A 24,050-nucleotide genomic window follows, 5' to 3' on the forward strand; every position below is an offset into this window, starting at 1 on the left:
CCTTCCTGCCAGATCAGGATGGATATGTTTGTTTCTGTGTTTCCTCCATGCAAAATTGTGTTTCCTCGTAATTATTTGAATTATCTGTTTATACATTTTTCATTTCATTTCTCTTACATATTTTTGGTTATTTGTCTGCTTTAACTTTCTGTATATCATATTACAATGCATTACACTGTACGAGTAAAATTTATGGTGGTATGACTTACTTGCAGAATCTGTAATTAGCTAAACACATTTTTATTATCAATATATAAATATTGCCTATTTATATCCACAAAATAGACCATATTTTCAGTCCAGAGAGTCTTTTTGATGCTGAATTATTGAGTGAATAGACACATGAGCTCAACAACAAATATATTTATTGTCTTTAATCTGTTATTTAGGTTTTTCAATTTGTGCAATGTGTTATACTTATTCAGTTTTAAATCAATCAATCAATCAAATTTTATTTGTATAGCACATTTCAGCAGCAAGGCATTTCAAGGTGCGTTACATAATTAAAAAAACAAAATAAAAACAGCATGTGACATTGAAAGTGTTTCAGGAGCCCTTGATCATTCACATAGCTTCTTTAAAAAAATACTTTTTTAGAAATGTGGATTCTGACATTAGCAATGGAAAAACATGTTTTGCACTGGTTTAGTATTTAAGGCTTGAATAGCTTTGGTGACAGACCAACTTCTTTTGCACAACTTGCACACAACAATAGTCAATACAAAAGTTTTGACTTGGGATTTCTGTATAGCAAAAAATTAATCGCATTCAAAATTTTAACCTGTGCAATGAAAAATTAACACCTTAAAGTCACTAGCGTAAAAATTGAATGTTTTAATGTTTCCAAGTTCAAATTACAAATCATTAAAAAGTTTGTCACATTTTTTTAGCAGACAATTGAAAATATTTAAAAATACATATTTCTTTTGCTCTATTTCTTGGACCTTTCTTCCAACTTGCACACATGGTTAAACACACATCTGTTGCGTAATATTCCTGAAGTTCGCCTTCTGACCCGTCACACACATCATTAGAGTTTCTATAAATTTTCAACAAGCTTTTCTGTTGTTCAAAGAAACCAGAGAGTAATTGGAGCCACATGTCTTTAGACACATCTGAGGAATACGGGAGGCTTTTTCAAACCAGGTCTGTCACCTTGGACAAACAAAGAGTGACCCAAACATGTGAACCCACCCGGATATCCTCCAGCTAACATATGACTGTTTTTGTGAGGAAAAACTCTTTGGTTTTTACTTCTTACATGTAAGAATTACGACAATTTTCCTGTCACACATACATACTTTTAAAGTTAAGGCCCAGTAATTTCAGACTTAAAAATCACATTGATTTTCTGTCGGTTTTGTGATTTTGATTATTGTGAAAGCATCCAGATTTTGCACCACTCTTCAAGTCCACCCACGGTGATTTGTACATGTAACCTGTAGTGAGGATGTCAAATTTTGGTCAAATTTCCATTATTTCAGATAGAAAAATTTTTGTCATTACAGTACAATATATTCTAACATCATATTTTTGACAAAAAGCACATATATTTCTCTCAGATAATTTCCATCCTTTTTGGCATGGCTGCACAACTGGCACTGTTGCCTTGCAACAAGAAGGCCTTGGGTTTAAATTTCGACCAGGAGACTCTCTGCATGTAGTTTACACGTTCTCCCTACACATGCATGGGTTTTCTCTGGGTACTAAAGATTTCATCCACAGTGCAAAAACATGATTGTTTGGTTAATTAGTCTTCTACATACATAGTGAGTGTGTGCATGGTTGTTTGTTCTGTGTGTTTCCATGTTGCCCTATGATGATCTGGTGACCTATACAGGATGTAGTCTGCCTCTCACACAATGACTGCTGGAGATAAGCACAACCTCCAACTCCCTTAAGACAACCTAAGGCTATAAGTGGGTATAGAAAATGGATTGATCAACTGATGGGTTTCCATCTCGTTTGGTTTAAAGCAGGCCAGGAGTTCAGAAGCAGAAGGGAGTGTGATGATATGGGTCTCCATGTAGGTCGGAAGTAGTGTAGCAGCCTTTACAAGTTAGTAAATGCTGGAGTCTTTGAATCTTAAGACAGCATGACTGATAAAAAACAGAATGAAAAAATATCAAGTTTTGAATTAAATTGAAGGGTGTTATTTGGACCTTCAGTGCCCTTTTTACACAGTCCTTTGATACATTTGAATTGTTTTGAAGTAGAAACCACAGAAACTGTGTGCAGTACAGTTTGACTAATCAGTAGATGAAATGCTTGCAGCAGCAACAGCATGAGATCTGATTTTTAAACACCACCGATTTTTTTTTTATTTTACTTTATTTTATATAAATCCTGGACAAGAATTATACAAAGTAGAAGTTGAGAGGAGTGTACAACATCTGTGGGGAATTATCCATCTGCAAATGATCTGGTTTTAGTTTGTTAGTCAGTGAAAATGTAGAAAGTCATAGTTAGACTGTGACCGTCGTCATTTGTAATTTCTCTGAGCAGAAGGTGGAGGAGAAAGTTGTTTTTAAAGCAGATGCATTTCAGCTAATAACCATGTGTGCCTGTGAGCATGAAAAACATCCCAAGCTGTTAAAAAAAAAAAAAAAACACCAGCCACCGGTAGTGACAAATTGTTTCAAACATGTGCACAGATGCACACGTTTTACATCTCAACTGGCACACGCAAAGAGCTAACCAAAACTAGTGTTTTAATAACATGCAGGATGTTTTTTTTTTTTTTTTTTAAGTAGGGAAGTAGTGCATTTTAAATCCCGACACAGTAAGCAGCCGATACATTTCACACCACAGAGGTTTGGATGATGGTCACAACTTTGTGTGCCCAAAACCGGGTCCCGTGAGTTCTGCAATTGCTTTGATGCATATTTCAAAAGGACTGTGACATGAATGCCAAAAAAAAATAAAAAAGATATTGCCTCCCGTTCCTCCAGACACGACACACATTATCTACTTTGTCTTTTGTCATTTATCTTTCTCGACTGGGTCTGAATTCTTGGAGCAATTTTATTTTAAGTTCTGTGGGATACTGATACTTGAGTGGATACTGCTGAAGAAAATGACCAAATTGAAAACTTGAGTGTAAATCCATCAGGTGACAGAAATCTTTTTGTTGGCTGTTTTTACATTAAAAACATTTCCCTACAGCTTAATTGAGTAGATAATTACCGCAGTAAGTGATTTATTGTGCCAAGCTATTTCCTTCCATTTATTGTTTTGCTATTTAAATAAATAAAGCTGTTTTACCGCAAGGCTTATTCAGATATACAAAGTTCATGGAATTTAAATTGATTTAATAGAAATCAATGACCATAATATAACCAGCATAACATGTTTTCATATTATGATGTTGCATCCTAATAGGTTAAATAAATTAAATAACAAGAGCTACTGGAAGAGAATAAAAACGAAAACGTCTCGCAAGGGATTGGCCTTTATTTGTCTAATTATTATAATTAACAACAGCAACATAGGTTTTCATGGATATGTATCAGGTCAGTGTGGAATAAAAGCCTTCGCTTTATGTAATATTGAAATTTGCATCATAATTTAACCACCTTTAGCCCCTGGGCAGGTGGGAAAAGTTGAAAATACAAACTTAAACAGTTCACTAAAGCTATAGCTGTATGCTAAATATTCTTAAATGTAAAAAGAGCGATGGAGAGTTTCAACAGTTTAGCCAATAATTTTCACATTCCAAACCAACACCTTTCCAAGCTGACCACAGTGCAAAGGTTCAGCATGAGAAAGAAAGGCAGTTTGAACATGAGAGAAACCATGTTTACAGTTGCAAAGAAAAATAAACCCCCACATGTTTTTATAGATAGCTATAAGAAAAACACTTATGAATTAATGGAAACTGTACTGTTTCTCTGAAGCACGATGTCTTATCTCGTCACAGAACAAAATAAAAGATGAGTCATCTTATGTCTTTTCACAGTGAAGTTGCTGGAGGCATTTGAACACAATATCGTTTAATGGTTTTTTCTTTCATCATTACATTTCTTGAAATTACATAAAATTGTACATGTGTTCCGTGAAAACATATTTAGAATGTAAAACATAATAGCAGCAATTGATTTATTCAAAAACATCTCAGTGTGTGTAAATATTTACACAACTTAACTAATACATATTCCTTGCGACTACTTAATATGTTTGCAATAACTGTGCAAGGAGCTTAGTTCTGATAAATCTACAAGATTAAATATGGAATGACATTACCACTTATAAAAAATAACACAAAATTGTTAATCCAATCACACTTTCAGAGAAGAGACGTTCCTACCTTTTGAATTTGTTTGTAATTTCAGCTCCATGTGTTTAACACATGCGCTGCATGTGCTAAAGCGAAGCAAAAACACATTAAAAGGCGAGAGACGAAGAAGCACAGTCAGCTAAATCATTTATAAGTAGTTTTCTTCTCATTTTCATCATCCTCTTTGACAACTTCACTTTACCGGAAAGTTGTCAGTTACCAACAAACAGCAGTGTTTTTATTTCTGAGCACATGACTATTGAACCAACACAAACATATTCTACAGCAGATTCTGCATAAGATTATCTGTATTTTTTTTTTATGAGAGGAAAACTTTTCCAGCTGCATTACAGATTGACTGGAGTGTCATAAATTCTACCAAATAGCCTAATATCATAATATTATAGGCGACGTCATATCTGAATGTGAGGAATAATAGCCTTTCCTCCTTCTGTCTGCAGGTCTTGATGAAAACCTAATTTTATTGCCACAATCATAATGGAATTATCTCCAGGTGTGAGGAGGGCATTTAATGAAATCATTACAAAGGATTACTTGCTCTTTTTCATGGTCTTATTAAAAGAGCCTTTGTGATTGGAGGCAGAGTGTGAGAGGCTGTTTTTTTTTTTTCACACTCCACTCTGACTGATTGCATGTTTGTCAGGCTTGCGGCTGCACAATTTGTGGCATAAAAGCCTGCAGGGAGTCATAAGATCTGATTGGGAATTTTGGGGGGAGGGGAAGAAGAAGGGAAGGAAAAAAATTGTATTGGCTCCTGCTGTATTGATGTTTGAACGCGGGGCTCTAATTTTCTAATTATCATTTTTTCAAAGAACACTTTTTTTTCTACTGAACGTTTGTCTTTGATGCATAATTTATCTTTTTAGGACAATGGAGTTTCTTTTCCTCTTGTGTCCATCCCTCTCTCTGTCAGACTTCCTCTCAGTGACCTTCTTCATGAATTTCCTTCCAATTTTTCTCTATCTACCTCTTCAAGCTCATCTACTTTTTATTAACAGCCATCTTACTCCATCCCTCTCAGTATTGAACTGTATTTAACCTCCTCTGTAAATCCTTTTCCTACTTTGCCGCGGGGACAGAGGCGTACACTATGGATGTTAAGTTTAATGAGCAGCACAGCCACATCACTGCAGAATCGTCGTTCATAATTCTTTTGGATTGAATCTTGAATTGTAAAATCAATGCCTGCTTGCCCCTTTGCTCACTCCTGGTTGATATTTCTTTATATGACAAAGCAACTTTGTTTCTCCCCTCGACTTGTGTTGCCCCGAAGATTGACATACATCAGTGTTTGATGGGGAATCTATCTTTATTTGGGTCTGCTGCTGTTAAACGTAATAAACTTGTCTTTTATTAATCCCAAAGGAAAAGTTGATTGTTGCATTTCATTGTTGAACACAAGAAGAATGTTGTGTTGCATTCCTTCTTCCTGAAGGCCAGCAAAGACAGTTACACTTCAGCATGACTTTCGTCAGCCCTTTTCATTAAATACGTATAGACTGGGCCTGAGATGCTTTCAAATGAGCCAGAACAGCAGGGTAGCCCCTCTGACACGGCTTGGAAAGACACAGAGTTGGTGGTTATTATACAGCTCTGTTTAAGTGCTCTTTCCTGTATTTGCTCCCATTTTGAAAAACATATAACTCATTTCTCAAAGACATGCTGTGTCTTTGATGTACAGAATATTGCTTTTGAAAGGCTATGTTCAAAGGGACCCATTGAAATAACTTTTAGACAGGTATTTAACATACTTTTTATTAAGCTCTCTTTTCTGTATTAGATATGTTTTTTTATTAGTCGGATGTAATTATTCTAATGTTAAATGTCATATTTTCATTAGCTGTTATTGGAAAATCGACAGCAGAATTGTTAACAGAAATAAATGGGTGAAAACATTGGGCTATGTAGATACTGTAATATGACTGAAATAAATGTAATATTAATTAAATTGTATGATAACACCATTGTCATAACCATGTACATCCACAACCACAGAATCAGTTAATCAAATGATGACCCAGATTCTTGTCTAAAGGTTAAATCAAGACTTTATTCACTGGAAATTAAGGTAGAAAGACAAACTTCTTCAGAATTCAGACTAAAAGTGGCTGTGCCAGTTTTGTGAGTTCATCAGTAGCCCCCGGTGTGTCGTTTTTCAGGAACTCATAGTGCTTGTGCTGCTGCGTTAAGCCAAGAAACTTTGCCGAACACCCAAACATCCTTGTATATGGTCAAGATATTTGAAGTAAGTAACTTTTAAAGCACGACTATTTGACATACATCAGTGTTGTATCTCAGATACAACACTGATGTTGTATTTGCTCAACCAGGAGTGAGAAAAGGGGCAAGCAGGCATTGATTTTACAATTCAACTTGTGTTGCTCCGAAGATTGACTGAGACAAATGTGGACTCTGCTTTATTGTCATGATTGTTTCATTACTGTTATTTGGACTGAGCAATCAAAAAACCAAGAGCTGACCTTAACTGACAGCCCACAGTTAACACCAATATACCTGCATTCCCATCTTTGTTTTTTTACAGACAACAGGATTTGTTCTGGAAGTGTGTTTTTTGTCTGGTAAAAGCACAAACTGAGAGTGTGATGCACATCTGTTTGCAGCTGTATCAGACTGTCAACCCTTACGTTTCTCAGAATGGCCTATCAGGAAGTCAGTCAGCAGCATGACAAGTCAGCACATGGTCAAATAAAGAATGGTCACAGCAGGGTCCCGTCCATCATGAGGCATCACATTATTAACATCATTAAGTCTGCAGCCGCCGTTCCTCTTGCCAGCTGCCATTTAATATTTTACACTCTGATTAAAGCATAATAAAGCAGCAGTCGCCAAGTGACATGCAGCTTAATCTCACCGTAAACATCAGAAAAACAAAAGGCAACCTAATTATTGATTACAAGGATTCAATTTGAAAGAAACAACATGTAATGAAATTATGTGCAAGAGATTTAAAAAAAAAATACAATGATGGCATTACTTATGAATGAAAAAATCCATAATCCATGTATGAGCATCTTAGCAAACAAAATTAAATTAAATGACAGAAAAACAAACTTTCATGTCAGTGCGTGACAGGTGGACTCGGGTTTTTTTTATAGTCTTCTTTCCCCATCATACTACATCCTCAGTCTTGTTTTAATTACATTTACATTAAATGCAATTTTAGCCATTTTCTATTGAAGTTCTACTTTTATGAATAATTAAAAAAAGAAGCTTTTATTAAAGTTCAACTTTTCTGAATAATTTTAGCCATTTTTTATTGAAGTTCTACTTTTATGAATAAACAAAAGCTGCCTGCTTTTGTTTATTCAAGAGCAAAGTAGTGTCAAACTGTTTGTTTTTATTTAGCACTTTGATGATATTTTGTATTTTGAGTAAATTATGGTCGAGAGCAAAGCAGGTATGGATACTCAAGATGTCACAAATGAAGGATATTTGTGCCCTATCTGGTGGAAAATCAGTTTTGTGGTGTTATTTGTTCAACATTTAATACCTTGTGTTTCACAAACATCACGTTGTCATAGTTTAAATATTGTCTTTTTGTTCGACCGAGGTCGGAGTTAACTCAAATTTTTGATGGTCCTTCCTTTTTGAATAGGTTTTGACAAAACTGTGACCCTAAAACGGAAGCGTGACCTGAAAACAGATTTATTTATTCCATTAAGTTTCACAAACTTATTCAGAAATGTTCTACTGGCGATAAATGAATTCAAGTCCTTGATCAGCTGACTAAAGATCCGACCGATAAATAACCTCACTCACACAAAAATAACTAGACTGCTGCTTAATTTGTAGTCAAGTAAAAACAAGTCATTTTTAATTGGTTAAGCTTCTTTTTTATTATTGTGTGGGTGGATAGTTTCCATTTTTTTAATAGTTGTTGAGATGAGCAAGAAAGACTTTACATGACGATCTGACTCAGAAAAAAAAAAAAAACTTTTTCACTGAGGTTAGAAATAGGAGTCATCAAGAACTGCAAATCTTGTTCACAGCTGTTGTCAAACTGAGATGAATGGGTCTGCCTAACTACTCAGGAACAATGTTTAAAACAGAAAATGAATCCAGGTTTTGAATAAATGTGTTAAGCATTTGCCTACAGTCTGGTCAGCACTTATTCCCCTTAGCCGAAGAACGGAGGGGAAGGGGTTGTGTGGTGGAGCAGCGCGTGGCAAGAAATCAGGCACTCAGCAGCTCCACAATACCCCATTAGTCTTCATTTTCAGCAGGACATGCAACAGGGCCCTTATGTCTTAAAGAACAAACTAAAATTTATTGGGCTGGCTAGTTTGAGCTAATTGAAAGAAATTGTCTGTCTGCTTGCCTTCCATTAGGTTTACAACATGTAGTGAGTCAGGCCTGGTTGATGATATGGGGCCCGAGCTTATTGCCCTCTGCTCATCACCCCGGCCCGGTTTCATGTTAATGGTTTGATCCATGCTCACCCTCCACTCAGCAGACAGTCTGAGCAGAGGGAATGATTCAAGGAGGAATTGTTTAGAAAGGATTTATGAGATTTGTTCATCATAAAGTGTGAGACAAACAGAATAAAATTGACAATGGCGGTTCAGTGATTGTTTAGCGCTGACTGTCTGTACTTGTTGTGTCCTTTGTTCGGTTTTCTCCCAGAGCTCAAACAGTGATTAGGAATGATTATCTGTTACACAGTGAACCAGGACATTCCCTTATATAGCTGGTCTTCCTGGAAGTTGTTGTTAATTTCTCAACTTATCATTGGGTCTAAGTTTTTGGAGGGAAATTGTTTGGGTCTGCAAAATATTATTCAGTTTACACAAGACTTGAGACCGTCTCCCGAGGCATTGTGGAGGGGGTGCTGGGGAATGCTTTTTCAGGCTTTCTGATACAAGTTCTCAGCTCAAAGTCAGGCTTGTTTCTTGTTAGTGTTGGTCTCCTCCGTAGCTACGTTTCGACTCCAAAGCTGTTTTTGGTCTTTCTGGACAGAACCTGAAGGTGTAGTTGTTGACGCAGAATGAAAAACCATATTTCCAGGTGTGTGAACATCCACTATTATCTGCAGTTAAAAACTGTTTACATTTCTTAGCAAACAGTTTCGGTTCTTAGTGCGATTTGATGGGGGAGTCACACCTTAACATGGAAATAAAACTGGGATTGGCTGGATCTATAGCCAAGTAAATAATATTTATGATAGGACACTAAATTTGCCACAACTGGTCACTCCGGCTCATTATTATGCTGGTCTGTAACCGTCCACCCCTTAAACTGCTTATAATACTATAATAATATAATAAATGAAATAATACTCATAAGAGGACAGTGAATTTGCCACTATTGGCTCATTATTATGCAGGCTGTGTGACTCTCTACCCTTCTTCTGCTTAAAATGCAGTTCTCACATGATCCCCAGACAGAAAATAATAATAAAAAAACACACAACGTTCACTAATGACCTTTAAGTTAAAGTTCTTTTTTTTTTTAATAAATGGGACAAGACATATTAATGTCAATAACATATTAATGAATTAATATGTAATTGACATTAACATGTCAATTACATATTAATTGACATGTAAATACATGAGATACTACTCTAGTACTATTGGCAGGTTTATGTTTATTGAATACATACATTTTACAACATGTACTTAATTGCTTTTGTTTTGGCCCAAACGTCACAAGAAACACACTGAAACATACACATTATAATTTAAAATAGAATTTCAGGCATAAACCTTGAAATTAAATGTCTTGTTTTTTGTTTTTTTTTTTGCCTTAGTACTGTAGTTGGTGGACTTAGATCCAGAAAACACCTGCTGGTCATTTGTTGCAGTGAATCCAGTCTGCTTTAAAACCCCTGCAAAGGTCACAGAGTTCCTTGCTGTGAAATGAGGGTGCTAAACCACCTGAGCTCCTAAACCTGACCCCCAAGTAGGGTGTGTGGTTTAGGAACCAGATAGATGAGAACCTGTGGTTTAGGAACCTCAGGATAATCTATCCTGCTTGAAGACGTTGTGGCTCTTTTGGAGTATTTGGCCCTCTTAGCCAAATCACAACCTTCATATGCAACATCTGTGTGCTGATTTAAAAAAATAAAAACTACAAATCCAGCAATTAAAATAAATAAATAAAAATGAAATTGAATGGATCTGAGAAAAAGTGAAAAATCAAATTATCTCTATATGTGTTTATATTCTTTATCTGCAGATCTGAAGTGAGTCATTCACGAAGCTCGGACTGTTTGACAAGTGTCAGACTGCTGGGTTAAACTTGCAAACATAATCCACACCTGCCAAAAACCACTTTAACAACTCACACCTGCTGCCTCCAGTCTGTCGCTGCAGACTAGATAAACTCCCATTCTCTCCCTCAGCTCGGTTCTAATTACCAACATTTAGCAGCGGATATTCCAAATCCAGCTTCACTGAGAATATATGGAGGCAGTGCACAAACGCTCAAATGCACACACACAAAAATAAATAAATAAATAAATATTTAAACACACGCATGTCTGGTGAGAAACTGACTGGCAGTGGTGTTTAAAATAATAAGATGCAGCTGTTGATCGTAGCGACTGTCTCCAGGTTTACTTCCCTGTGGCCTCGATGGCAGCAGAGGAACCGTGATGAAGGCAGACAGCTGACAGGTGCTCCAGGATGCTGCTGCCATCAGGTGCATCTGCTAAACTTAACTCCGAGACAGGAAGACGTAGAAGAAGGGGGGGAAACAGCAAAGGAAGAAGGGAGGAGAGAGCGGGAGTTAGGGGGGAGAAGAGGGAGAGAAGAGAGAAGAGTGGCCAGAGAGAAAAACAAAGAGGGGGAAGGGTGTAAAGATAAAAAAGGAGGCATACGTGTGTGCAGTGTCTGCTCCTTGAAACTTTACGCCCGAGCTCTGTGTAAAGAAATTCACAGGATTGCTTTGAAGGTGCGAGGCTGCGGGTGCCCCTTCGTCTAGACACTGACACTCTGAAGGGCTAACAAGTTTACTGAGCAGGTCAGGAGATGGAGAAGAAGAGCATGAAAGAGAAAAAGGGGGAGATAATGGGCACGTGCAGGAAATGATGGAGAGGGGATGGGAAGGAGAAGTAGGAATGATAAAAAATTAAATAAAGGAGGAGGGAACGAAGGTGGTTTGTCAAGAAGCGAGTTTTAGTGTGTGCAAAGTATGTGTGTATGGCTGAGGATAGGTATTTGCCATATGTTTATATTCTACTGCCTGTTTCAGCACTTTACAACATGCCTTCCAACTCTTGTCCAAAAAAAAAAAAGAGAGAAATCGGGCAGGGTACGAGTACACATCTTTAACGTGACAGCGGTTATGCTCTCTGTGTGTCTCTCCCTTCAATAAAAGGTACACACCCCGGCGCCGAGGCAGGGGTTTGAGCCCTTCATCAAAGCAAAGGCCGAGCACAGATCAAGTGTTCACGTTTTGACACAATGTGACTCTGGTCGAGCTAAATTTGACATTGAGTGTAACCGAGGAGTAGATCTTACAGACCTCTATTCTCTTGTATCTCCTGCTTTTTTGGGGGGGGACATTCCTAAGACGCAAATGTGTATCGGTGAGCAGGGAGAGGAGTCTGACGGAGCCTGGCACTTTGCAGGTAGCCCGACAGAGTGGCTCGGAGCACTGTCACCAATTTGTTCCTAGCCATGGGGGACATGCAGGGGATGGAGAGGCAGTGGCAGCTCCCTGTCCTCATCATGGCTAATGAGGCCTCGGCTTCTCCTACTTCCTCTGTGTGTGTGCGTGTACGTGTGTGTGTGTGTGTGTGTGACAGTAGTTTGTAGAAGTTTGTGTCAGAGTGCTGCCAAAGCTCCTCTTTCTGAAAAATTGTGGCTGGTATCTGACTCAGACCAGCGTGTACTCTTATATACAAGTCTTCTTTCTGAATAATTCACCTGATCAAGACACACACACACACACACGCGCACATACACACAGTGGAAAGGAGGGAACAGGTCTTGTTCAAGGCAGCTACGATTCAATACACAATTCAGGAACATCACACCAGCTGAGACTTTCTGGGTTGAATCATACAGTAAATGCTTAAGAAATCAAGACAAAGGAAACAGGGAGGCTCCTGCTGTGTTAGCCGAAAGAAAACCTGCACAATGTATTATGATCTGAACCTTTCAGTAACAATCAGCCGACCTTTAACTTGTTTCTAAGTGTTATTCACTTGTCTTTTCTGCACAGAACTTTCTAATTTCATGATAGTATATTATGCTGCAATGTGACATGTTGCCATATTTTATTTTCTTATTTTTTTTTCATTTTTGATAAATTTACATTTTATGCAAGTCTGCATGATTCCATTTGACTTGCACTTTGCTGTTGGTACACCTGAATTTCCTCATAGAGGGACAATAAAGGATATTCTATTATTCTATTCTATTCTATTCTATTCTATTCTATTCTATTCTATTCTATTCTATGTGTTGAAGCCTTGAAATAAACACAGCTTTATCTGTAGGACAGGAGCTCCCCTGTGTGTTCAAAAGTCGGAAGCGCAGTGTTTTTCTTACTTTTGGTTAAATCAAGAATTACTTTGGATCTTTCTTTAAAATGCAAAAGATATGCAGAGGTAGATAAAGAAACAATTATAAAACAAATTCTATTTTAGTAACCTGCATTCTTATGTTTTGATGCTGTCTTTGATGTCAGCTGTTTTTTTTCTCCATAAGATGAAACTGACTCCTGGCATTCATTTTCCAGAATTATATTATGATTGTTACTAAAAATGTAAAACAAACAAAAACAAGAAGGTGAAGACAATTTCTAAAGCAAACCACATCCAAAGAACTGCAACAATCTCAAGTAATTAGACACAAAGGAACTCATAAAATTTGCATTGTTGGAATCTTATGAGTATCTAATAGTCGACAGCAGGAGTGGACAGTACTGAAGAATATGTGGAAAGTCAAAAGGGTCAAAATTCTTCTGGTTGTTGCTTTGAATACCAAATGGTCTATAATAATGTCCTTCATTTGTGCTTGGAAGTCAGAATTTACAAGATCCAAGTCATAACACTTAACTGGATTTATTCTTTAAGTCTAATTTCCAACTTGGAAAGTTAAAGGTTAATTATTATAGTCGTTTATGTTGCAGGAATAAACACAGCTGATGGTTTATAATTCAGTGATACACATAGATTGAGCATTAAAACATTGGTTTGTGATCATGTTTCTTTTGTTTGAATGACCAGAATGCAGAAAAAAAACATGGACATCTAATGCGCCACCTGGTGATCAAACAATGTCACAGCAGGTGAGAATCAAATGTGATTTGTCTATTTTTAGAAAATGGGTCTGAAAAAATTTACTTGGTTCTGTACTATAAGCTTTAAGGCCAAATAAATAGAAACAAAACTTCTTTTAAAAATTATTTTATTTTGGTTTGGTATTGAAATGAGAATACAAATCCTACCTTTACGAACTTGGCATTTTTCTCATTGTTTTGTCTTGTTCAGAATCAAGACAACAAAATCAAAGTACATACACAACCATGACCGATACCTTAAACCAGGGTAGCACAATGTTTTTGTTTCTGGGTTTTTTATGTGATTGCATTTTAAGTTTACACTATATTGGTAATTTCACCCTCTTGATCTTTTCATACATTGAAAGTTTTTGACTGTCACTCACAGATAATTTAATTTAGAAAGGGGTCAGATAGGAGGCATTTTGTAAGAGTCAACCATTTATAATTATTTATCTTAAAAAAATTTAAGACATCTGTTGCACAAAAAAGTGATACTCAATGGTTTTAGTATGGGTTTAGAACTGCAGAAAGTAAAGTTCAATGCAATTATGCCAAAAACATAAGATATTTAATTTAATAGGATTCACTCAGGGATCAGTGTTGAGTCGCTCCTTAGTTTAGGGTACCTTATTTTTAAAAAAACAGGGTAAAAGAGGAAGCAAAAAAGATGACAATACCAGGGAGAAATTGTAAAGAAGAAAAGGGGCGAAAAGTTTAAACAGAGGAAACCTGAAGTATTCTGCTGACTCCCAAAACACCAGAATATAGCAGAGTCAGCTATTAGAGGAGAGTGGAAAAGAGATCAGCTTTTTTCTGTTTATATTCCCACTAGAAACTTTCTAACATTAACCCATTAAAACCCAACCAGAAAGTGTCTCAGTTCAGAAAAGGTCAAGAGAGAAATCTGCCAGAGCTGAAAAAGTAAAATCCATGACGGAAAAAAAAACCAAACACATTATTTTCCCTCCTTTTATTTCAAGAACGAATAAATATTAAGACATAACATTGGACTTTCTTTGCACAACCAAACACATTCTGTTGCAGCAATGCAAAAAATATTTACCTGGTTTCACAAATGCAAAAAGAGGTTATGCTGTACTGAACAAAAGAGAAGTGACGGAAAAAATAATAAACACAAAAGCTTTGATTTTATGACCATTCAGGATGTCTGTTGTTTCATGAGGGAGAGAAGAGAAGAGAAGAGTCATCAGGGTGCAGGTGTGGGTGGTTTAAAGAGTCCGGTCTTTCTTAAGTAGCGAACGATGAGAGGTACTGACACCACTGTGATGCTGATGCGAACTGGAGCAAAGAGCTTGTGGACAGCGTAGGCAAGGACAAATGTGCTGGTTCCTGCTGCCATTTTAGATTGAACCAGCTCTTCACTGAAGCCCAGTTTGCACAGCAATGCTGTCATGTCGATGCCACTGCAGGGCCAAAACACACAAAATCAGTTAGAAAGCACATATTTAAATTGGACCTATTATGCTTATTTTTAAACAGGTTAGCTTAAGGCTATGAACTATAAAAACGTGTTCAGATGATGAGATTTCACCTCAGTTCTGCCTATTTTGAGCTCCTTACAGAATGAGCTGTTAGGGATTCTTGTCACTTTAAATCTAAATAAGCTGCTGCAGGCCACGCCCCCAATGTCAAGTGTTTACGCTCGCATATTATGCAAATGAGAATACAAACAGATGTGCAGTTGTACAACCGTACGTCTTTGAAACCTGAGTCAGACCCAAAAACAGAAGAAGTGGAACTTCCTGTACAACCACCAAAGACGCATCAAACGGTTTCTTAATAGGAAGGCAACAGCAAAACACTTGTCTTTTTAAGCAGCCACTACACAGCGCATGAAGCGGTAAATAGATGAAAACCATCGATGTGGTGTTAATACTACCACAAGATGGCGACAATGCACTTACTGATGATGACTATGACACTAGAATTAGGAGAACTGCTGGTGTCGCTTATAAAACACCAGCAGTATAAAGTGCTGCTGACAATAAACATAAAATTTGATGAAACATGAAAAAATTGCATTGTCACATTTTTTAAACAGCGCTGATTTGCCAATGAGACAAATACTTTAGCATGTTTCCTCCTGAGCAACCTAAAAATAAATAAGAAAATGTACAGTATGTAGGCTGAGTTTTTTCAATATGCAGTAAACTTTCAGCTTAAAGATTCAAGATGCAGAGTATAGCAATACTACAAATGCTGTTCTCAAAGGCATTAATCTTATTTTTGAGCCGCAGTAGTTGTGTGGTTTATGTGTCTCACAGTCCTGATCACACAGTTAACGTTAGCTTTTGACATTCACCTAATTTATGGACTTTAACTAGTTCTGCATCTCTACGACTTCATAAAACAGTTGTGGCCTTTATGTGTGAGCAGTTTGAAGAAATAAATATGTAAGGAATGTGGCTTCAAGCTTCCTCTGTCAATGCAGTTTTTCTCATGCTTCAACAGCGCAGCTAATCTCAGCAGCACACTGAACTCTGCTCAAGATGTGGATCCATTTCACACCGTGGCAACTGTTCCCCCTGCCACATGCCAGGGCTCACAGTGATAATGCTTAAAGTCACTGTAAATTACAATGATAATCTCCACTTACAGGAGGAAATCTCTCCAGCTTGTCACACTATGTTTTCCCAATCCCTCTGTTATGCGATCACACAGACAAGTGAAGCTCAAACTATTTAGACTTGAACTCCTGCCAAAAGTAGGTGTGTTAGGTTAGTATGGTTTTCCACTGAGCAACAGATGGCAGCAAAGCTCAAGGGATACTCAATGTTAAGCCTCGCACACCCTACACAGCAAAAACACTGCAAAAATTACCATAGGTTCCTCATTTGATTAAGGCAGTGGTAGAATTTTAAAAAGAATGAGGCCAGTAATGTTTGTCATAAAAGCTATTTTTAGATTCCCACTAAAACTAGGAAAATAGAATACCTCTCCCTGGTTCTAGTCTTTACACTGGCAAACTAGTTCAGAGAATTTCATACTTTTGTTAGTTTATAAACCATTGAAAATATGTTGTTCTTGTACAAGCCTTCCAGACCACTAGATCATCTGGTTCAAATCTCCTCTGCATCTTCAGAGTCACAACCAAATATGGGGAAGCAGAATTCAGTTTTTATGTTCCTCTAATCTGGAACAAACATCCAGAAAACGGCAAAAATGCTTTACATAAAGGCTAAAAGGCTATTTATTTATTTATTGCCTTCTAAAAACAACTGCAAGATCATGTTTTCAACTTTTCATCATTTTCCTTAATTTTGCTACTGCAATTCATGTGTTTTTTGCTTGTTTGTTTTGTGTTTTCATCATGTAAAGCACTTTGAATTGCCATACTGCTGAAATGTGCAACGCAAAGGGAAGGCCACATTGTCTACATTATGGCAATTGTATTTGCATTCTCTGGGTAGGTGGAGCCCCCAAACTTAATGGATTAAAATTGCTGACAAATTTTACTTTTTCATAATTACAGCTGGAAAATATGTGAATCGGGGCAGCTCTACTGAGAAGCCCACCAAATTAAAATACAATTGATGTGAACAAAGGTACAAAAAGAGAACTAAGGAGATGTAAATAGGATGGGAAAGGCCAGAATGCAAATTATCCAGGATGACACAGTTCATGTTAGGTGGTGAACTAATATAGAAACATGAATTTGTTTAGTTGTGATGAATAACTAGTTCTTGTAACGCTGAACTTGCACACTTTTCACTTAAGTTAAAGAAATATTTCAAACCTTAAACTGACATATTTCTCCTTCACAGTTTTCTACGGTTAATAATGGCCTAAAACATTTTTTGTTACAAGTGATTTTTGCAAAAAATAAAAAAATAAAAAAATGTAAAAATGACCATCTCTTGATTGGCAAAAGATAATTTAAGTAAGGATAAAACCTAGGCCATAATTTAGGAAGGTGATATTGAATATTGAATACTCTATGAGATGTATTAACTATTGATACTGATCACATATGTATCTAAGGTTTTGGGACTCTACCAGATCACTGTGAGAGTCATTATTGACAAATTTACAAAACAAGATTACTCCAAGAGAGCACTAACAACTCATACAGAAGGTCAAAGGAGAACTCACACTTCATGAAAAATGTGTCTTTGATACTTCTGGTAATTTCAGAAAAAGAAATCACACAGAAAGTTTTTCTGTTGGTATGCATATTGCTTCTGGTCCACTTGAAATGCTTTGATGTGACATTAAACTGGCCAATCATGCTCAAAAACCACAAAAACAACTCCAGAAAAAAGAGTTGGCTAAAAATCCTCATTCCTACGACAATGTCAAAGACTTTTTTAGGTTTCACACAGGACCAGGTCGGTTTGGAGAGATTTTTTTTTTTTTTTTTTTTTCTATTTTTACAGAAATTAAAATTTGAAAACAGCATTTTAATTAACTTTTGTGATGGCACTGTAAAGTAGCTCTTGAAAGCTTTTAAGGTGAATTTCTCTAAGGGTTACTTGAGCTGCATTAGATTTCTGGAAGTCAGTCATGTTACCTGGATATAAGGAGATAGAACATTCCCAGAGACATGAGAGATATTCCAATATGAAAGGAAACTCCCACTGCTCCATATTCTTTAAAGACTTTTTTTAGCTGCTGGGTTTTGTTGGGTTTTTCTTCCTCTGGATCCGGTGTGCTTCCGTGGTCTTTTTCTGTGCTTGAGGTAGAGGAAGCCTCCTGGAGATCCTGAACAAAAGGGAAAAAAACATGTGGCGTTAAAAAGGAAGTAAAAAGTACAATTTCATAGTTAGTCATGGTACACATAAATTTTAAAGAAATTTGTTAAACTGGTGTTTTTCTGTGCTGTGTGAATGTGTGTGTACAAAGCCTGGGCTTTAATGAGCTTCCCTGTTAATGGAGCAGAAGAGTCAGCTGATTAAACACATTCTGCTGCTGCTGTGTGCTTTAGCTAATTCACATCACCACACACCCTGTCACACTCATTAAACGTGTCTCCCACACACACAAAAAGCCTCTCATCAGCACAAAAGCACGCAGATGACTCTGGTGGTGACCTCCCGACACAAGCGCCACACCATCTGCAGACGTCTGACACATCGCCGGAACATGACGGGTCGCTGCGGAGCGAGGCGGGTTACCGCGGAGCGAGTGTGGGGCAGATTAGTGAACCAACATCACAGAAAAGGGCCTCAACAAGCGACAGCCTGCTTCAAAGCACCGAGAAAGCCTGTCAGTTGCCAAACGTCGTCATCTGTCGGACAAAAGTCACATGGGCTGCGTTTTACAACTGCAGTCATAAAGTAAGAGAACCAGTGCAACAAGATTCAAGGAGTTGAGGAAATGCCACGAAAGAGTTGAACCCAGACAAATCGAAGCAAATCTCATTGAGCATTGAACTTAAACTTTTATTTTTGGATTTGATTTGGAATAAAGATATCAGTAACAAAGTAAACATTAGGTCTCTTTGGAAAAATAAACATAGCATGTTAAGTAGGTTTGATTGATAGGATTAATAGGTCTGGATAAAATGCTTTGTTTACAGGAAATGGCAAATATGAAATTAAACTAGGGTGAAGAAAGTTGTCTTCCAACTTCATTCTGCAATAATAAAGCTTCAAACTGCTTGCATTATATAAAAGTGACATATGTTCAGAAAGGGACAAACTATGAATAAAGCCAGTATGACTAAGTGTGAGAAAGCCACACACGCTTTTGCTCGTGTTGTTGCAATAAAACAGTTTCAGATAAAATGAGTCATGCTCCTTCTTCAAGTTTTTGTTTTACCTTTAATTCATCTACTAACTTTCGTTTGACCTATCAGGACATAAGTGTAGCTGAAATAAGGCAGCTTGGCAAGAATACATCTTATCTTGGGGTTTCATTTTTAAGGCATGCTATAAAAGTTCTCCTGTGTAAAGATGAAACATGACTCTGAGTGAAAACAGGAAATGCCTCTGCTCTATTTTCAGGCCAATAGTGGACTGTGTGCTTTTGAACCTGAAAAAGCTCTCACTGAACTGTAGTAGCTGCAGTCTTTTAAAAGCTCATAAAACACTAAAATAATGGCAGTGAGCTCAAGACGCTCAGACAGATCAAACGTAACACGTAAATGATCGACACTCTGATCATGTGGTGTGAATTTGTAAGCAGCTCTTCCAAACTGCATTTCCATGGGCAAATTGCTGGATTAGTCTGGCTCAAAGGTGATCAAAGGAGGGCAGATTAGACAGAGAAATGGGGGTCAGAGGATTATGACTGTGGTAAAGTAGGTTTCTCAAGGCTCGTCATCATTTGAGGCAATCTTAAAGCACAGAGACATCGAGGTGAGATGCTGTCAGCAGCTGCAATGGAAATGACATCTATCTTCCAACGGTTTCCTTTACGATAACTCTCATCCTCACAGCGAGGTTCAGACTGGCTCCACAATGTGGGAGTGGAGAGAACGAAAAGGTCTAATGTCCTTATTTTAATCCCACAGAAACATTGTGGGAGGAGTTTGGATGTGCTGTCCAGGGCTGAGTGAAGACATTCCCTGTAAACTGAGTCTTCAAGTTCAAACTTTTCAAACTCTTTTTCTTATTGCTGACCATTTTTTTCTTGTTTGTTTAGACTCAATCAAACAATTTATCTAATTCAGGAAGAGCAGAGCAATAACAAAGAAATCAGCTGATCTTTTATTTTGGCTACTATTTGTCTTGGTAAATTTTGGCCCAAGATTCTGGATGAAGCTAGAGCCTTGGCCACATTCTCATCAATAGACAATGGAGGAATCCAGAGGGGGTGAGGGATCAGGGCCCTTTTTCTTGCTGTTCAGCACTTAGACAGGCCGAGCTAAAAGTAAAGGCGGGCACCACCGTGGGGAGGGTCATGTGAGCGAGCAGCTAACGGGAGCTGTGCCAGGAAGGTTGTATAGGACAAGAACAGTGGGACTGCTGTGTCTGATAACAGCTTTTCACTGCCATGAAAACACATGCAAAGTCACAGTGGCATGCAAACAGGGACAAAGACACACTCAAGCTCTGAATAAACACACACAGAGCGGGATGGAAGTGGTGATTCTCCCAGTCGGGCTTCTGAGTCTCCAGAAACTGAAAACCTTACAGTGAACTTTATAGATTTTTCAAGTGCAGGTCAGTTCTGGGCAGCTCATCTTTCTCTTGACTATAACAGAGTCATTGTTGAAATGCTGCAGACTGTGAAATTCAGTCCACTGTCCATTTTAATTCAATAAAACTTTATACTTCTTAATTCGGGAAATTATTGACCAATTGAAAACTCAGTTTACTTTTCAGATTCTAGTTAAACATAAGCTTCTTTTTCATTTTCCTGCTTAAGTCTCTTATCTCTTGGCATTTAGTCATGCAAAGTGCACAAACTTTAAGCTAATTAATTTAGATTTTATTTGACAGACCAACACAAATCAGCACATAACAGTGAAGTGAAAGGAAAAGGAAACTTTTTTTTACAAATATAAATTTGAAAACTGTGATGTGCATATGTATCCAGTTGATACTTTTAGGCTCACCTTTTGTTGCAGAAAATTAACGACTTTCAGTTTAAAACCTAAAACTACCCATACAATAACATTTTGTTATAACTTTAATTATATTCTATCTTCATGTACAATGGCTAACCTTATGATTTTACTTAAATGTCCATTAACTGCAAGACTTTTACTTGTTGGGAGTGAACTGGATGATTTCAACCACTCCTATTTGAGCCTTATCTCTATTGAACCTTTGACATTTTAGTGCTGTGGTTCGTCAGTAAGTTGAGATAGTAAAATGTTGGTACAAAGTCCAAGCCCTGTTCATGTACAGAAGCACCTCTACCAACATATATGTATATATTTTTTAGGATTTAAACTTTTTTAATATGAATCAGGTGTCCTGTTTCCTAATGTTGATTTGTTTCCTGGTGTTTATTTTGGTTTTGTTGGATATTGAAAAGTTGTAAATAAACTTGGAAATTGCTCAAAATCTAAGCTAAGACAATTAGATTGCTTCATCTGCCAAATTCAAGTTGTTACACAATATTCAGTACTGTGCAAAATTTCAACCAACTTCAATTTCTTCATGCATTGAGGTGGCCCTGTTTTCCTTTACAGAATGTCATGCAACAGTGGATCTACTTAATTATGATTAAAGTTACCTGGAGAATTATTTTCGTCGGACTATTAAAATAACTATTTGAGAGGATTACTCGACCACTCCTATTTTTATTTTATTTTACAAAATAACAAACAAAAATGTAAATATAGCCAGCTAATTTCAATAATGATATTATTAAGATATGGTCTTTGTTAATTACATTTTAATTGTGAGTCAAAAATCAAATTCAAATTCAGTTATACTAGTAGGTGACATAATTAAACAGAATAATAAAAAGGGGAGGAGAAAATGACAGTCTTAGAAAAAACTACTTAGTTGATTATCCCAAAAGAGCTGATGTATTCTTCTTAAATTTAATATGTACGTTGCTAGATTAACCAGTTTAGACTTTGTTATTTTTTAAGATTTGACTAAAGTAATGAACCTGTGACAAGATGTGGTGAACAAAAGCCGAAAGAAATAGAGCATACATGTTCACGACACTAGGTCAGCTCTTAGACTCTATAACCTTCTGACGACTAAATGTTTCTACAACAAAATTCCTGAAAAATCAAATAAGATCCATTGTATGGATGTTTTTTTTTTCGTTTTTTTTCACTGTAATACTTGAGGATCAAAATAAGTGATTTCTGCAGCTTCTGTTTGGGCTGTGGTCACATTTTATGCACACTTAGTCTTTTAACAAGGTCATCAGGTTAGTCTGCGTTTCACTCTGTAGATGCTTGTGAGGAAAACTGAAATTTCTGCCCCTCCTCCCCAACTCTGCTACTACTGTATTAATTGCAACTGGATTAAATGTATAAAACCTTGAAATGGCTCTAGACCAAGAGCCACATAAAGCCAGCCATGCCATTTATGACACAATTATTTAAAAGCTTCTAATGCATTAACAAAGCTGGTATTTTAATCAAAACCCATTGTCTAGAGCAATTACTCGTTTACTATAAATTAATTTTTTCCAAACATTTTTAAAAATGGTAAAAGTGATTAATCCTGTTGAGTGTCCCAAGTGTTTTTTTTTTATCATTAAATGGCATCTTCTTATTCATGTCAATAAACTGAAATGCTTTAATGTATTGAATATGAAAAGGATATTAAAAAGTATTTGTTAGAAATATCCATTCTTGATATAAGTCTTGATATTTAAAGAAATGAGGGATACTTCACTTATATAGCTCTGATCTAAGGCATTACCTCAGACCAGTGTGGTAATATTTATTGCATCCTATGAACACATTGAAAGTGTATTTTTATTGCCCCGTTTGTTGACTCACCAATAAAAGCCACGTGTCGAGGAGCAAAGTGTTTTACTTAGCAGTAGGTTGGTTTTAACCATGATGACTCACTCTTAAAACCCCATCAGAGCTGTCAGAGTGGGGTTTTCTCTGTCTGAATCGGCCAGGCACTTGTGTAGCACCGAGCATGTGTTTTTCTTGTAGTGCAGGCACATTATTAACATATGCACAATAGAGAGAGTTGTATAACAAGCCTGCTCGGTTACATGAGGGCTGCCTCCGGGGAGCTGAGGGCGCCACAGCCTTCCTGCTTTCTGAATATTTTATGGTAAAGTTATGAATCCTCTCAGCAGAGGGACAGAGAAACCAGGCTGCATGTGAACCCGTTTGGTCCCACTTGAGTTAAACAAACACTATTAATTACCGCTTTGCTGCTGTCAGTCTGCTCCTCGCTCCTCTTCGCGGCCGCAGCGGAGGAGGCAGCTCTGGTCTGCATGCTTCTGCTGCCCGTGTTACCTGTAAACAAAGCGGCGCCCTTCGTGTATCCTCCGAGCCTTGTGTTTGAGAATTCACCGCCCACTCGGTGCGCGCTTCTGGATAAATTCACAGCCACGGCTGCAACCCGGTCCAAAAGACCCCACTCTGTTATTATCATACAAGCGGACGTGTCCCAGTTCTGGACGGGCTCAGGTTTTCGGTGTGCCCGCTTTGCCTGGAGCCCGCCGGCGGACGCGCTGAGGAAGCGGAGCCGCTGAAACGTGTGGCCTGTCCCGCCTGTCAGCGAGAAGTCCCCCCGTCCGGTTGCTTTGACCAGAAACGAGCCCGGACGTTTGAAAACCTGGTCCAGAGCCGCTGCTGCCAGTCTCTCCGTACGGCACAAAAACATTGTCGGTGCGCCTCCTCAGACGAGTATAGAGTTTCTAGAAAATTAAATAAAGCGAGTTAATCAATCCGAACAACTAATTATGAAAGTGGGTGGCGGTAAACATGCTGCCCTGTGCCCTCTGGTGTCCCCCTTGAGGTCTTCTTGTTGTCCGATTAATGCCGACAGCCAATCCGGACTGACGCGCAACCGCAGATAGTAAAAACATGAGAGAAGGGAGGGGGTATTTAAAGGCATAACCATATTTATCTAATAGAGTTACATCATGATCT

General features: G+C 37.6%; 1 protein-coding gene across 1 annotated transcript; it reads right to left on the reverse strand.

Moving 5' to 3' along the window:
• Positions 1-14,507: 14,507 nt before the first annotated feature.
• Positions 14,508-23,960, reverse strand: mims2 (mitochondrial inner membrane scaffold 2). Its single transcript, XM_014997652.2, has 3 exons — positions 23,320-23,960; positions 18,084-18,274; positions 14,508-14,976 (listed from the first exon to the last, which is right to left on the reverse strand). The coding sequence occupies exons 1-3, from the start codon at positions 23,779-23,781 to the stop codon at positions 14,760-14,762; spliced, it is 870 nt and encodes a 289-aa protein (XP_014853138.1). The 5' UTR covers positions 23,782-23,960; the 3' UTR covers positions 14,508-14,759.
• Between the last annotated feature and the right edge of the window lie 90 nt (positions 23,961-24,050).

Source organism: Poecilia mexicana, unplaced genomic scaffold (genome assembly GCF_051168715.1).
Source record: "Poecilia mexicana isolate PSO_F unplaced genomic scaffold, ASM5116871v1 scaffold_5, whole genome shotgun sequence".
In the NCBI taxonomy this organism is placed as follows: Eukaryota; Metazoa; Chordata; class Actinopteri; order Cyprinodontiformes; family Poeciliidae; genus Poecilia; species Poecilia mexicana.

What these genes read in the sequence shown, in the direction of transcription:
- mims2 (XM_014997652.2), bottom strand. Translation starts at nt 23,781, where the DNA reads ATGTTTTTGTGCCGTACGGAGAGACTGGCAGCAGCGGCTCTGGACCAG. An exon ending in AGACTGACAGCAGCAAAGCG is followed by an intron (nt 18,275 to 23,319) that starts GTAATTAATAGT and finishes CCTTTTGTTCAG; the next exon opens with GATCTCCAGGAGGCTTCCTC. An exon ending in TTCTATCTCCTTATATCCAG is followed by an intron (nt 14,977 to 18,083) that starts GTAACATGACTG and finishes TTGGCCCTGCAG; the next exon opens with TGGCATCGACATGACAGCAT.